Raw genomic sequence first — 16,909 nt, 5'->3', positions numbered from 1 at the left:
CTGCTTTTCTAATATCTGCTTTCACTTTAACTCAAAGAACTGACGATGACATAAATTCACACCTTCTTAAGGTAAGATTTTAAAGCTTAATGTGCTATGTTAACTCTTCCCACATGTATTCTTTTCTCTTGGGCAAATGGATTTGTCTTTAAACCAGATGTAGACAAGAATTTGCTTTAAAAAAATCATTTGAATTATCAAACTTAAGTTTATGTCAATTACTTGAGACAACGTCACTTAATTTTAAAAATGACTACATTCATTTTGTGCATGTATATATGGCAGTCATGTAATGCCATTTTTATCTAAATACTGTTTAAAACAAATACTTTAAATAGTTTAAGTAATAGATTTGATACTTAATTTTTAACAAGTAGAGCAGGATGACCAAATTAGAAAAATAATTTAATTGTTAAAGAATGTCGCAGAATGGTTTAAAAGTGCCTTTTCTATTAGAACTGCTCATCCAGCAGAAAATCAGTAAGAATAGCCAACAGTTCCATCAACATCCCATTATCATGGGGAACAGTAGATGAAAATCCACCTTCGTCATAGCCATTTTAACTATAGAAATGTGCAATAAACCATGCTCTTGTTGTAATTAAAGGGGTGGTGAATGTGAAACTATTTGGAAAAGCACAAGGCGTTAGACCACATAAGGCATTATTATAATTAAAGAAACATGGCTTGAACGGTGATTTAAGCCATGGTGGCTGTATTGCATTATACCAGACTATATCAATAAATCTTTTTTTATTTGTAAAGTTAGGGATAAATTAACGTACCTCAAGTCTTTGCAGCTCTTTTTCATTTATAATGTGTTTTCACATACACTAATCTGATTTGAATCTGTATTACCCCAACTTTGCGTGATAGGCAGAATGGTCATTTATTCGGCTCATATTTTAATGTGCTGAGTATAATTCCATCAACTTGAGACATGATAATATGAAATTATTAAGCCGAAAATGTGTTGAAAACAATAAAAACTGTAATTGTATAGATGGGGCTTGGGATCAAAATGACACATTTTATTAAATGCAGTGTGCAAAATAAAATTAAGTGAACTCTATTTAAAAGGGTATAAGACAGGTATTATTTAAAATGCTTTAGTACTCGTTTTCAATAAAAAGGAATCTGGCATTATAAAAATACATAAAATAGTCATGGATTCATACCATTAATTTACATATGATTTTTTTTTTTTGCATAAAACAAAGTTAAAATAGTTTAAAAAGGTATTCTTATATGAAAGTTACTCCCAGTATAAAATTTTTATAACATTTTGTAATTTTGGTCCATCTGTATAAATAAGACATTTTATCCTTTTAAAATTCATAACTCCATTAAAAAAACATAGGATTCTCTCTTTTAAATAAAAGTCCACTTGAGGTAGTATGTTTGAGCTCTTCTTTGCTCCCATTCAGTCTATGTGTCCAAGTCATAAGACTGAAAATGTGGAGTCCTATGGTTTTCTAAGGTCTGTTTATAGGTACACGTGTGATTTTCTTGCTGAAAATCTGTCCTTTCTTTCCCATATTCCTCTGACTCAGAGTCCAAGTCTGGAGAAGAACGAGCTTTCAAGGGAAAGGCTCTTGGCTGACAACCCACTGGCTGTCCAAAGCTTGAAAAGGCATCCAGATGAGCTCTCTTCAGAGGCTTTCCAAATGTTCCTGAAAGGAAGAAACCCCTTGAGCATATAGGTCCTTTGGCTAGCATTTAATTCAAAACACATTTCAAATGGAGGAGCATCTTAGCCCGTAAGCACGCATAAGTGGGTTCTATAAGCCATTTACAGTATCAGGTGTATATGCATTCCTGGTATGGAGAGAGACGTACAGAATGGAGCTGGGGAATGAATACATACGTCCACTCTTTATTTCATTTCATCACTCACAGTAATAGTAATCATTGAGCAATGAAGTTCCCCAATATAATTTCTTCCAAATCCTGGCTTTAGTTCTTGCCAGTCTGCAATTCTCTATGAAGGAGATCTGGATTGTTGGTTATAAGTAAACTGTGCCTGGATATGGAAAGTGTCTTTCAAAATAATCCTTGTGCCTTGCCCTTTCTTCTTTACTGGCAGAATGTTACTTAACAGATTCAAACTCTTGTCACAGTCACATAAAACATATTTGCATTTTTTTAAAAAAAGGAATATAAAAAAAATTATACTGTGACAAAACATAAAATTTCATAAAAGCTGGGTAAAATATTTTTAAATTCCTTTTTTTTTTTTTTTTTTTACACAAGATAATTTGTGGTTCATTTTCCCATATCTCCATTCAGTGAAACGATGATCTCAGTTTTTCCATCTACCATCCCCATGTACAGACAAAAAAATTCACAAGCAAGTCTTGGCACTAGCCACTGTCTACCACCCCCAACTTATGCTTTAAGGCTCTGGTAGTCTTCTCCGCCAAAGCAGTCAGCTTGGCTGACAAGCAGTTGTTGCCAGGTGGGATGCTGTCCACCCTCCCTTTCTTTGACTGTGGTCAAAGGGTGAGCCACCAGACATCCCAAACCACAATCATGCAGCGCATACAACTCCACCCCAAGAGCTGCTGTAGCCCAAAACCACTTTTTCCACATGGGTGACAAATGGAGCTCCTAAGTCACTCCCAAAACTTGTCTTCTAGATGATGCCACACACAGAGTTAACCAGAAAGCATCTAAGGCTTAGTTACGGATTAGACACATAATCAAGTAAAATCCCCCATGTCTGACTTTGCCTTTAGAAACACGTAGACTAACTCAGAGGATGTCATGACTACATGATTAAAAACAAACAAACAAACAAACAAACACACATTTTCACAAGTTTGGCATCTGAGACTCACTGCTTTCCCACATGCAACTTGGAATAGGGGTCCTGAGTCAAGGTGTCTAATAATTTAATAAACTTACCCATGAAAGAATTACTTGAAGTAACGGATGCTGGCTCTGGACTTGGACTAAAATCCAAAGAGGACTTGTTTAGACACAAACTTTTCATTCCAGGTCCTTCATTTTGAGCGTAAGGAGAGCTGATTAACTTCCTCACATGGGAAGGCCATCCTATGTCACTGATACTCTGTTCACAGGATTCTTCTGAAGGGTAAGGACATGGGTAGCACTCCTTTTTCTTTATGTAACTGGGCTCGCAGTGGTCTATTAAGGCTGTTCTCAGGTCAGGGCCACAACCTTTTACATTTGGGGACAATAACAGAAAGAGACAGAGTTAGCGCCTCTGGGAAGTCTCTCCAGGAAACAGAACTGAACTCAGGTAAGAAAACCGCATACCTGTATGATAGGCTTCAAATGGATCTGAGCCGTACACATTCCCCTTCAAATACACAGGGCCTGAGGAGCCCAAAAAGGGACAAAGGAATGGATCCACGGCGACTTCCACGTCGGCTTCACTACTATTGTCAATATGGCACGTCCCTTTAAAACAAGACATTTCAGTCACCGAATTAATGTGATTCAAGTACCCTACAACACTCTCTCCACTTCAGGGATTTTCCATATTTGTAAATAAAAAGTTTGGATCGAATAGCATGTAAGAGGGAAAACTGGAAAAATTTATAGTAGGGTTTTAAAACATTTGCTGAGGCTTACGGATTAGTAACTGACGAAATCTGTGCCATCTTACAAAGACAGGACATGATGAACCATTGAACTGCATGTGTTCACAGAGCACTGGCCCCCAGTGGCTTCCCAGAGAAACTGATCTGTGTGTGCACACCGCAGCCAAAGCAGCCATTGAAACACACAATGCCATCAGCACTGCCCCCTCCCTCCAGGTCAGATGAGCAGGACCAGGAAGTGGCATTCAACAAATCATCTCTGAATGCCCAGATCAAAGAGAAGCTCAAAAAAAAAAAAAAAAAGCTGTTGTATCTGAGCCAAACAACTCAGAAATGACACGCCAGTTAGGAGTGGTCACAGCAGTTGAAGGACAAGAGATGTAGTGTAGGTGAGAGATGTTGCAATGGGCCATGTGCCTGGGAAGCAGGAACTGGGCACTGAGTAGTCTCAGAAGAGACTGTGTAAGATGCAATCCCTAGTGCCGTTGGCCCCTCGAGCACTCAGAGCAGACCAATCCCCAGCCCTAGCGTCTAAGAGACATAGCACTACTATGTTCCAGCTCTGTCGCTTTAAACTTTCCTAAATGTCTTTTCCGTCAGCCCTGCTACATTTGAACAACGCTGGAACCAAATGAGTCTAACCAGAACACCCACCTGTATGTGCACATCTTCTATCTCTACACCCTCTATCACTGCCTTTGCCAAGCACTTTGTGACTATTTGTTGCAATTTTCATTTCACCACGGCCTACACTATGAGACTGAGAGCACATATTCCTCCCTCTCAACTATAGAGTCCACCACAGAGCACACATTCAATAAATACCTGTGGGAAAAGATGGTAAAATGTTTGAAAAGAATGTCAATAGTTTTCTCTTTTGGAGCCCTTCATATGTACCAAGCACCATGCAGTTTTCCACCATAGCATTTTATTTAGTTTCACAACAACCTAATAAGGAAGTACTATGTAACTGCCCACGGATACATAGTAAGCGACAGAAGTGGGTCTTGAACCAAGCCTGTGTGTGTGTCTGTGTTATGGTGCCTCCATGATTATTCTTTTTTTTTTTTAATTTTATTTATTTATTTGACAGAGATCACAAGTAGGCAGAGAGGCAGGCAGAGAGAGAAGAGGAAGCAGGCTCCCCGCAGAGCAGAGAGCCCAATGTGGGGCTCGATCCCAGGACCCCGGGATCAAGACCTGAGCCGAAGGTAGAGGCTTTAACCCACTGAGCCACCCAGGCGCCCCCATGATTATTCTTAAAACCACGCAGTTCTTAAAGCAAGAGTCAGAATTTGATTTCCCTAACAGAATTTTAAATCATTTGACTTTTAAGACCTTACATGAAACCAGTTAATGTCATTTAAGAAAGGAGAACATTCAGGGCCAAAGAACATTTATAGTGTAAAGAAAAGTATCAAGTTGCATGGAGAAATTAAACTTTAATTCTCCTACTTGTCTTCTCTTATTATCCAAAGCAAAGATTTTTCTGCTATTTAAGAGAATGGCATAATAGTATTTAATTTCAGCTTTGCCAGTGAGCTTGGGCCAGCTCAACATATGAATGTATTGACTGCTTGTGAAAATTAATACTGTACTTGAGCCTTCCATCAGATTGTTTTGAGACAGCTACAGCCTGTATTCCTTTTAAACACTTACCATTGCTGTCGTGTTGTGGTAAGAAAAACCCGCCTCCTGAAGACGTGACGAACTGGTGGTGGCTTCCACTTTCTGAGGAGATGTACCCATCCTGTCTGTCGGCTAAGGTTCCCTGAGATGACAAGTAACTAGGGATATCTGCCGGCAAGTTGGTCTCATCTATAATCCAACAACAGCATTCTGTTAACCAAGACCGACCATACATACCCCACAGCCTTCCCTGATGAACACTCTATACTGTCTTGGTTTCTGTACAAATCAAATAAATCTACTCCTGAAAACCCACCTTGACTGTCTAGTCTTCAGGTTAGGAAGGTTAGGACTCGCTGCTCTGGGAAGCACAAGCCAATTTTCTATTTTGCCTTCTATAGGAAGCCCTTCCCAAATGTCAAAAAAACAGATGTTTCAAGAGATAAAGCCTTAGGAATTTTTGTGGGGTAGTAGCTAAGCTTTTGGATTAAGCTTGATTTCTGCCATATTTCTCACCTAATATTCATCAGTGTAAGAGGTGGCACGTATCAGGTCACAGCCTGCTCCCACTAGTAACAGAATCCTCCCTAGACGCCTGCACACATACACACACGGCAACATGTGATGAGAGAGAGAACTATGGCAGAGTGTAGACCTCATAAATGAAGGGCTGCTCCTGTTCTCCATCACCTCTGTGTGAAGGCGTGGGACTGTTTTACACTGTGCTTTGGGCTATATCTCATAGCCAACAGGATACTCCTATGAGGTTTTAACAAAAAGGGTTAATCTTTAAACATCAGCTTTATTTTGGGGCTGAGGTGTTATTTTTAGCTAACCATATTCCTGCCGCTTGAAATAAATGAGTCACCCTTCTGACATGGCCTCGGGCTGTGAGACACACATTCTGGAAGAAAATTACCCCAGGACCACAGGCACACACGACTCCAGCACCCCGTGCCAAGCTTCTGTTTACACACCTGTGTTGGTAATGCTGCAATCTTCATTCCTCCGCCTTGTGTGGTATATGATGACCACCCACACGAGCGACGTGCCCACCACACAGCAAACCACCGCTATGATCACGACACCCACGGTGGCCCATCCATCATCATCTAATGATGAGGTGGTCATCTGAGGGGAGTCACAGGTGGGAGTGGGGATCACGCTGAGGCGCACGTTGCCTCTCTCAGTGCCGAGGGTGTTAGACATCTCACACGTGTATTTCCCGGCATCACTGACATCAGAGTCCACGATGATCAGCAGCTGATTGCCTGCTGCAAAAAAGTGCCTTTCGGTGACCACCAAGGGGCTGTCATCCTTGGTCCAGTTCAGTCTGGGAGGAGGGCTGCCTCCAGCGATGCACTGCAGGACGGCAGTTTCTCCCTTGGTGACGGTTCGGTCCAACAAGGGCCGCAAAAATGATGGTGTTTCTGAAAGGACAAGTTATGTTTTCAATCTCCTAAATGAAATCAGGTTTTGCATATCGTAAGACCGACCACTTGAATTTACTAACACTGGAACCTAACACTGTATTCATCCACAAATTCATGCGCATGCTTCTGTGAGAGCCGAAACACGGGTACGACATTCAGAATCTCATTTCATTATTTGCCTGTCATTTGTTACACCACCTGTTAAGGATAATGTTTACTGTTTTTTAAATCTCTCACACTCTTGACAAGATTGGGAATGGTGGAAGAAGGGCAATGCAAAACATTCTAGTCAAATGTATAAAAGTAATTTCAAGGGGCACCTGGGTAGCTCAGTGGGTTAAGACTCGGCCTGCGGCTCAGGTCATGATCTCAGGGTCCTGGGATCGAGCCCTGCATCGGGCTCTCTGCTCAGCAGTGAGCCTGCTTCCCTCTCTCTCTGCCTGACTCTCTGCCTACTTGTGATTTCTCTGTCAAATAAGTAAATAAAATCTTTAAAAAAAAAAATAAGTAATTTCAAGCATGGGGGGTATGTTGATGGGTGGAAAAAGTCAGAATGTTTACATTTTTAAAGGGAAACTTTCTAGTGCTAGACATCCAAACCTATGCATAAATTCTGAAAGGACTTTTATTACTTGGTGTTCACAGGTTACTTTGCTCAACCCCAAGTTTTGCTCAACTCATAAGAAACATGTATGATTAACATGTTCACATTTTTTTAAAAGCTCCTGTTCAGGCAAAAGATAAAAGACAAACTCTGATTTCCAGAATGGTAGGGTAGGTCTAGAAAAGAGAGTAGATCTTTCCCAATCTGCTAACATGTTCTATATGTTTATATGTGTTTTATAGTGTGAAGACTATCAGTAGCGCCTGTGTGATGAGAAGAGGAGAGCAGAGCAAGTGGAGGCAACAGAGCATTTACTTTTCCCCTCGGAACAGAGGAAGCAGAGTCATCTCACCGGCCACAGGCTAAGATGTAATGCACTCCTGACTTCAAAATTCCTGAAAAGCCATTTGTTCTCTCCAGGGAAGGGCAGCGTCCTATGGATTACCTCTCACCCTTACAGCTCCTGACACTTAGGGCCTTTGAGTCAGCCGGCATCTTTAATTTCTATCCCAGAATCTGACAACAGCCGCTTACCTAGGACAGTCAGAGTTGCATTTGCAGAAATGCTTCCTGCACTGTTCTGAGCTGTGCAGCTATAAACCCCGATGTCCTCTATCTTCACATCCACAATAAAGAACACATCATCCTCGGGCATAACATGCATGCGTCTCTCCCTCGCGGCGGGGAAGTCTGTGCCCCCATCCTTTTGCCAGGCTATCTGTGGGGCTGGATGTCCCAGGGCAGCGCACTCCAAGCGCGCCATGGCCCCGGCACGGATGGTGAGGTCCATGGGGGTCTTGGTGAAGGAAGGAAGCACTGAAATCAGAGAAAAAATGAGGGCATTAGTGCTATGGAGTTTTAGAGGTTCATTTTCTTTTTTTTTTTTTTTTAATATATACTTACAAATGCCCCTGCCGTAGGTTAGGCTGGGGTTATTTCTGATTACAAGAGAAGGAATCTGAAGTTGAGATAAAGAGATTCCCTCAAGGTTACACACAGGTACAGAAATGATAAAGTCAGGCAGAGACACAGGTCATCCCCTGTACAAACTGAAGGTCTTTCTCCTATTTTCTAGTTACTTTTTAGTTTCCTCAGTAATTATCTGTGAGATCTTGGGCAGATCAATTAATCTCTTTGTACCCTGACGACTCACTTCATCTTTTTTTTTTTTTTTTCAAGTCCCTTCTGGCTCTAACATTCTATGACTTTAGATATGTGTTTTCTCCTACAACTTTAAACTCAAAATTGTTCTGTGTGTCAGTCCTCAGCAATCATTTGTAGAATGAATGCATTAATGAGTCATATACAAAAATCTTCTACTATGGAAAGTACAAATGATTAATTAATACAGTGGTAAGGCTCCTGTCATAAAAAATGTATTCAGGTCACACAGAGCAAACAATTATAATTTTTATTAACAGCAACTAATACTTATTGCATTTGGTGAGCATTCACTGTATTCCAGGCTAATCCTTTACACCAATTATTTCATCTAATTATCATATCTCTATAAGATATGTACGATTTTTCCTAATAGAAAAATGTAGAAATGGAGGCACACATTTGCAACGACGTGGGTGGAACTAGAGGGTATCATGCTTAGCGAAATAAGTCAATCAGAGAAAGATAATTATCATATGATCTCCCTGATATGAGGAAGTGGAGATGCAACATGGGGAGTTAAGGGGGTAGGAGAAGAATAAATGAAACAAGATGGGATTGGGAGGGAGACAAACCATAAGTGACTCTTAATCTCACAAAACAAACTGAGGATTGCTGGAGGGAGCGGGGTTGGAAGAAGGGGGGTGGGTATGGACATTGGGGAGGGTATGTGCTATGGTGAGTGCTGTGAAGTGTGTAAACCTGGCGATTCACAGACCTGTACCCCTGGGGATAAAAATATATGTTTATAAAAAATAAATAAAAATAAATTAAAAAAAAAAAGAAATGGAGGCACAGGATGGTTAAGTACTTTGATAAGAGTTACACAGCTGTATGCAGGAGTGGCAGGAATCAAACCCAGATCTCTGAATTAAAGGTGGTGTGCTGTAATGCTTCACAGCCTCCCACAGCCGACGAATACATTGTGAACTCCCCAAGAAGCACAACCCGTGTGTCGTTCGGCTCTGTGCTACCCACCATGGTGGGGTCCTCAATGCAGTCCCCGCTGATGTAGATTCCAAGTATATTAGTTTTGCAGAGTGAGAGGTAGAGAAAGGAAGGGTGAGGTGGGAACTACAAACAGAAGACAGGGTTAGGAGTAAGAGAGAGAGAGAAAAACCCAATCTAAAAGGTATCTTTAAATGCAAACGGAAAAGTTAGATCACGTACTGTTGACTGTAAGCTTGGCTTTGACCGAGTAGGATGAACCGAAGTGATTGGAGATGACGCACTGGTACTTCCCTTCACTGGTAAACTCCACGTTGCGGAGCCGGAGGATGGTGGTGTATTCCATCACCTCGCCACCTTGGGCCCGCAGGTGTGCATAGTTTTCCATTTCCGCATCATGCAGTAGTTCATTGTCTTTTTTCCAAGCAAACGTCATTGGGGAATCACTGCTGCTGGCAGCCGAGCAGACAAAACTCAAATTGGAACCTTTTATTGCTGACTGTGTTTCTGGCTGAACAGTGATCTGGGGTTTAGGAAAGTCATCTGTTCAAGAGGGAGAGGAGGAAACAATGATTTTAAGGCTCGACAGTCCAAATGCTACTCAGTTTTTAATACCAAGAAACCCAAAACAAGTGAGTGCTTAGGTTTTACACTCAGTGTATGTTTCACAGATGGACTACCAATCCTCATGTTGAAATGATGGCCTAAATTATAAACTATAACTAATAATAGTTATAAACTAATTTGTTCACTTCAAATAGGGGCTGGCACCTACATATCAATCATTAACTGAGAGGCTATTATTCTGGAATATAATATAGTTTATCCTAGGCCCCTTATGCTTTTTTTTTTTACATAAATATGAGAAGAAATCAGCTAAGAAACTTCTAACTCATGGATCATCTTTAAACGCTACTAGTAGGAACTGCAACTTTTTCCATGTTATCCACAAAAAAGCCACAGCAAAATTAAGAAATCAATATCACCAAAGACAGCAATTAACACCCCATTCACTAAAAACAGAACCCGTATTAAAGAGCAGTAATCTTTAGATCGAGTTGAAACAAAGAACTCTGCCCTCTCAAACTCCCTGTGAGAGCCTGGCTTCAGCCTGGGGTTGAGGGTAGACCGTCAGTCAGGCCAGGCCGCCGTGCTTCACTGTCAGAACTACATGATAATTAGAGCTGGGTAACTCTTTCATTCCAAACGGTTATTTTTAGTTCTCTGTTACTTTTTGGAAAAGTTACCTTTTTTGAACTGCAGTTTCTTGGAGATGGTCGAAACCCAGAAGGAAACAGTTTAGATCTACCAAAATGTATTATCTGCATGCTCTGGAGAAAGGACACCCGGTGGCCTGCATGCCTGTGCGTGTTTGTGGTGGGGGGGGGGGGGGGTGTGCGTGTGAGTGAATGGGCTGTGGGAAGGCTCTGGGTGCTCCAGTGCGGCTCACGTCCAATACCACGCTGTCATCAAGACGGTTTCTGCGTCTGTACGGCTACTCTAAATTTCTCATCTGATAAATCAATGTTTAGATTCACAGTTGAGGTTGAAAGAAAAATCACAGTTGAAAGAAAAATCCAAGGATACCGTAGACACGTCCCCAAATAATAGAGAGCTCTTATCTTGGGACTAGAGAACTGCAAAATAAGCACCATGGGAAAGGCATGGCTCGGGCCCTTCTAGATGAATGCCAAAAGCTTATTTAGATCCAAAAGCTACATCAGACGTTTTATTTCCAGAAACCGTTGGCACTGTTTAATGCTGCAACCTAAAAAAATATATTTTTCTTGTACTTGACTAGACAATCGTAGGCAAAGCAGTTTCAAATAAATTTTTAAAGGCCAACGTAAAATTAGGTTCTGTAATATCTTAACACACACACTAAAATTTAAGCAAACTTTGATTTTGTGTTCTACATGTGCATTTATTTTTACAAAGGTCTTCATGACAGTGAATAGTAAACAGCAGTGTAGTGTAGTTGACAGAAGCCTACACCAGGGAGAGGAGAACCTGGGGTTTTGATCCAGATCTGCTGACTAGCTATGTGAGATTTGAGGTTTGAGATTTCTAGCACTGAGATTCTTCACGCTAGAACAATGGACCTTATGCTGACTGATAATAAATTCAAACTTCCTATTACTTATAATGCTTTAACTGCCAGGAGCAACATTTTTAGCAGCCTGTAAATTATGAACTGATAATTTTCCCTTCGTACCCCAATACACAGCACTGACATGGGTGAGTTCAGCCTCTCCACAATCCCGGAGGTGGGAAGGGCAGTCAGCACACGTCCCACTTCACAGACGCAGACACAGAGACTTAGGGAGAAGGGAGCGCTGCGACTGCCCACCAGTGCTCCCAAGATTCAACATCCTTCTTGTTCCATCAACCCCCCCCCCCATGTCCAAACAGAGACATTTAAGGACATTCTCTCTCATCTGTAACATTAAAATCATCAGCACACCATTTTCATCTACCTCAGCAGAAATAAAAGATTCATCAAGGCAACATAAGCTTATTCAAGACCATTCATGGGCAGGAAAAAAAGAAGAATGAAGACAGAGGCAACAGTCACACTCACCGCACACAAAGCCATCTGGGCTAACAGCAAAAATACTTCTTCCTTTTAGCAGCTGAGGATGGGCGCAACTGGCATTTACAAAGCTCTGAAAGTTGTTTTCCGCCACCCACTGTGGGAGCCATTTTAGTTGGCAATCGCACAAAAGGCTTGATGTATTTAAATGCCTGAGGAGAGTAATTATGTTCAATTTGTTTTATATGAAATGCAGATTCTATGAGTAAACTAACTCAAGTAAATATTAACAAAGCAATGAATGTGGAAACCAAATACACACCCCCATGCAATAAATATTCTCTAGTCCATCTTAAAATGTAGGAAACGTATTAGCACCACGTTGTTGCTGTTTCTGACTTACTGAGGGAGAAGTGCTGATATACTGAAAACACCTCACTCCTGAAGGCTTGCTACCCTGGTCAGGCCTTGCACCACATTAGGTCCCACACATTTAAATTGCAAATTCGTTAACAGAAACAGAAAGAAACTTCTCTTCTCAACAAAGGGAACAGATCGCCAACTCCCTTTGCTTTTTGGTATAAAAATCAAGCTAAGAAAGCACTAGATGCTTTTTATAGACATGTGATCTAGGCTGACATGCCCCTTGACACCAGGTTTCATTTGAAACTCTTGGAAAGAAAAGGAAAGCTTACAATTGCTGAAGTTTCTTCATTTGTGAAAATGCATTGCCTTGTAATGACATGATTGCGTTGTCACTCAGATCTCTGAAAATAAATCAAATACATTAGAGCGAATTATGGTCACTGCCTGCCTCAGGCAAAAGCTGGGCCCACACTGCCCACCCCATCGCCAAACTACTCCATGTGCTGAAATGCACCAACCAGGCAACTCCAGAGAACCCATTAGGAAGCTTCGATCAAAGAACACGAATATTTGTATCAGAGGCAGATCTCTTATAGTAAAAAAGATTTGCTTTATATCCTCATGTCTATGTTATTGGACTCAGGAGGGCCTACACTGTTCTGCTGTATTTTTTTTTTTTTTGTAGTTACATGGTTTGTTCTGCTGTATTATTTTACTGTTTCTCAATACTCAAATTAGTAACCAATAGTAACTTTTAATTAGCAATAATCGCGCCTCGGATAAACCTCATTGGCTACGATACTGCCACTGCGCAAAGCTCAATAGTAACTTTTAAATACACAAATAAAATTTCTCAGTTACGCTTTTTAAAAAACCCATCATGTATAAAATACTTTCTATGACATGCACTGGGTTAAAGGATTTACATTTACATAGTGTTACATTTATTCCTCACAGCAACCCAAAAGAAGATGGTTTTACTATCTTGTTTGGCATGAAAGGGGCAGGTAAGATATGAACTCAATTATTTTCCATTTCAACACCTATGCTCTTGGTCAGTAGCCCATTCTGCCACACACAACTCATGAGTAGAGAAAGCAAGGTGTTCAGACAAGAGGTACTTGCTAAAACACACTTCAGGCAGGACATTTATAAAACCAGAGAATATTCCAGGCTGACTTTATTTTTAACTAGTGCTTACAAACAGTTTGAATTAAAGCAGTCTCCACAACGATTACTACTCTGTTTTTCTTTTATGGGGTCAGAGTATACAAAAAGGATTTTGAATGAGATGAGAGGCAACACAGGACAGAGGGAAGGTACCGAACATGGGCAGAAAAAGAGGCTGGGAGAGTCAAGAAGGTTTTGAAAACTGAAGCAGAGGTTAATACTCCACTGATCCACTAATTCCACTTTCCCAGAAATGGAAAGGGTCAGATGACAAACCCTTTGGCTAGTTTCCCTTTGAAAATAATTTGTTTCAAGGAGTCCAGCAACACTGGTCCGCCCTTCCAAATTCTGCTTTGCAGAATCATCCTACTCCAGCCTGAATGCGTCTGTCAGCGTGGCTAGCAATTCGAACCTCCCTTAAACTAATAAGTGAGTCAGGAGACAGAAAGATGGTTGCAGATAATGATGAAATCGTCTCTCTCAATACACAGTGCAAATGCGGGTTTGCCCAAATGTGTTCTGAACTTCTTTTGTCCAGGTTAATAGATACTAAACTTTTGGTTATAAGCATTCCCTCACAGAGTGGAGATATTTTGTATCACTTTGTACTTTTGCTGTACAAGTGTAAATATTCCCATAGTTGTTAAGAAGCTGGTTGGTTCAGTGCTCATGCGGGTCTTGACTCCTATCCAGGGTAGCTAGCTTGCCCTCCTAGTGACTGGAAATACCTGCGTACCTAAATGTCATTTCAAAAATGTGTGCCAGCAGTTACTAAGAGGGGATGGCGCAGAGACTGTGAAGACAAGAGTTAGCAGCACAAGGACATGGACAGCAGAGGCAGTCCTGGTGTGAGTCCTGCCTCAGGCAACTCTGAGCTGATGGGCTGGTAGCAAAACGGAACAAGAGAAAGAACGAAGGTAGAAAAACAGGTTGTATGTTTTATAATTAAACAACAGCAATGACAAACTAATACAAGTCTCAAAGTAATGTCACTACCCTCCTAATGTCACTCCTAAGGACCACGGGGAATTGTTTTTAATCTTTTTTTCTTTTTTTTTTGTGCAAAGATTTTATTTATTTGACAGAAAGAGACACAGTGAGAAAGGAAACAAAAGCAGGGGGAGTGGGAGAGGGAGAAGCAGGCTTTCCACTGAGCAAGTAGCCCGATGTGGGACTCGATCCCAAGACCCTGGCATCATGACCTGAGCTGAAGGCAGAGGCTTAACCCACTGAGCCACCCTTGTGCCCCTGCTTTTTTAATCTTTAAAATGCAAGACATCCATCGTAACTGTTCAACAGAATCAGTGGACACTCAAAACCTCCACTTCTTTTAATTAAAAATAAAAGTAATAGGAGCTACTGAAAATTTTCTTAAATTAAATGAAACTATATATAAATATATATATTATATATATATAATGATTAAATGGATTAAATGAGACTATATATAAATATCCAGCATAATGCCTGATGTATAGTAAGTGCACAATAAAGTGTCGGTTTTTGAAAATTAAATATATCACTACTTAAGAAAAATAACTCAAAGAAAACCCAATAAGTATAGTTCCTCAAATGCAAAGAGAAATGTATACCTATATACTTCCATATAGATATAGATACATAGATAAACAGGTAGAAGATAAACAGATGTGAAAATATACTTCATGGTACAGAGAGAATGCCAACAAAATTACATTCTAGTTTATCTTTCATGACACATAAATAGATAACCATCTTAGATTCCTTCAGGTAACTAAATTCCAGTCACTCACAGATGTTCTAATGCGTCCAAACCAGTAAAGGCTTTTTTGGTAATAGATCGAATCCGGTTTCCCTGGAGTATTCTGAGGGGGGAAAAAAATTACATTGGAATAGTTAAAGACATTTGGGGGTGGAATTCTCATGAAAAGAATCTCTTTTAAAATCACTGTGGAAAAAAGAAATCACTGTGAATAATTCTATTTTCTTCAACTAAATGATATAATGGGCACAAGCGTATTCATGCCATCTATTTCAGTAATACAGTTCAGCATGATCTCAAAGCATTCAACAGAGAGCCCAGCAAATATAGGTATTCAATAAGTTACTCCAGCAGTCAAATTAAAACTGTGACTTTCAAAGTCTTCTTAAGAGGTAGAAACTTCCTTCCAGGTAAATGGTTTCAGAACTGTAATTAGTGAGGCAGATAATAGTGGAGATCTTCTCCTTACCCTCCTTCCCCACGGATACTTTTATCATTCATGGAAGTTTTGGGCTACATGGAACTCAACTTGAAAACTTAAAACATAAGGCCACTGTAAGGCCAAACAGAAGCCTGTTTTTTGCCTGTATTGCTCAGTGCCCACTGCAGTATTATCAGGGGACACTGGATCGTGTCACTTAAAAAGTCCTGTGAGCAGACTGGAACACTCAGAGTTTCAAAATGGTGAAATTAGGAAGTGTCCTTTTACACAGTGATAAGCTCAAGATTCTAAGTGATCAAAACAATTTAAAATTCTTGTCTAGATGTTAAAATAAGTCACATCTCCCCAAAGTGCTGAATAAAACTGCCATACCAAGGAAGAAAAGCAAATTAATACCCATCTTGTATAGCAACACTCATCTGGGGAGATAGCCAAGGGAAGCAACCAGATTCAGCCTCTAGTTCTAAACTCTCTCAAATCTTAACCTGTAGAATGGACTTCAATGAGTGTAGGTCAGACAGGGAGTTCAACAGGTGTAGGTCAGACAGGGAGGCCACCATGAAGCAAATCCTACTCACAGCCGTCTCAGTTTGTCAAGCCCAGAGAAAGCACCGTTCATATCTTCAATAGTCCAGGAAATTTCATTGTTCTTCAGATCCCTGATTATAAGAAGAAATGTTATTGAAACTCGTACCAGGTACTTAACAAAAGATACAAGCATTCTCCTTAGAGAGATGCTCAGAAAGCCAAGATCACCACCCAGGTGGCACGTAATTCGTAATAAATTCCTCATAATCCCCCATATCATCTCCACCCTTTTCAAAACAATAGAAAACTCTTTCTCTCTCCCAACACTAAGTTTTTGCTCAAAATCAAGAGAGTTGATTCTGTCCTATTAATTCCTCTATCAAGATGACTAAATTCTGAAAGACCTGAACAGTCTGAAAAATACATTAAACTTTAAAACCACTGATCCAACCACACAAGTAGGAGTTAGCCAAAGCACACAGCATGTCTTCCAATTATGTAATGCTTCAAATAGTGAACAGAGCAAAAGTTTCTGACCGTGCAAAAACCAAAAGCCCATTGCACAACATTAAAATTAACATTTCAGAGATTTTTCAAAGGTCAATTAATCCAACTCTCTCTTCTTCCTCTGAGGACAGAGTTCAAGCCTGGATATAACTGGTATACCAAACAGGCATCTTCCTTTGCTCCCCTTGTATATCTTTTTGTTCTGGGTAATTTCTAATCTGCATTTTTATAAAAATCGGTGGATTTATAAAAATCAGTGGATTTTAGAAAAATCAGTG

General features: G+C 40.4%; 1 protein-coding gene across 1 annotated transcript in view; it reads right to left on the bottom strand.

Annotated features, from left to right (window-relative positions):
• Positions 1-862: 862 nt before the first annotated feature.
• LOC111160152 (leucine rich repeats and immunoglobulin like domains 3) overlaps positions 863-16,909 on the bottom strand; it is a 48,194-nt gene continuing 32,147 nt past the window's right edge. Inside the window, exons 9-19 of the mRNA XM_022523023.1 lie at positions 16,175-16,255; positions 15,186-15,257; positions 12,573-12,644; positions 11,926-12,089; positions 9,567-9,887; positions 7,770-8,051; positions 6,176-6,628; positions 5,229-5,387; positions 3,283-3,426; positions 2,908-3,183; positions 863-1,673 (exon numbers count right to left, since the gene is read on the bottom strand). Coding sequence (XP_022378731.1) covers positions 1,429-1,673; positions 2,908-3,183; positions 3,283-3,426; positions 5,229-5,387; positions 6,176-6,628; positions 7,770-8,051; positions 9,567-9,887; positions 11,926-12,089; positions 12,573-12,644; positions 15,186-15,257; positions 16,175-16,255 — 2,269 coding nt within the window. The 3' untranslated portion in view covers positions 863-1,428. The remainder of the gene's footprint in view (positions 1,674-2,907; positions 3,184-3,282; positions 3,427-5,228; positions 5,388-6,175; positions 6,629-7,769; positions 8,052-9,566; positions 9,888-11,925; positions 12,090-12,572; positions 12,645-15,185; positions 15,258-16,174; positions 16,256-16,909) is intronic.

The sequence above is a fragment of the Enhydra lutris genome, unplaced genomic scaffold (genome assembly GCF_002288905.1).
Source record: "Enhydra lutris kenyoni isolate GAN:26980312 unplaced genomic scaffold, ASM228890v2 scaffoldscaffold74, whole genome shotgun sequence".
Classification (NCBI taxonomy): Eukaryota; Metazoa; Chordata; class Mammalia; order Carnivora; family Mustelidae; genus Enhydra; species Enhydra lutris.
The sequence above is the reverse complement of the archived record's forward strand: the minus strand, read 5'-3'. Positions and strand labels throughout refer to the sequence as shown.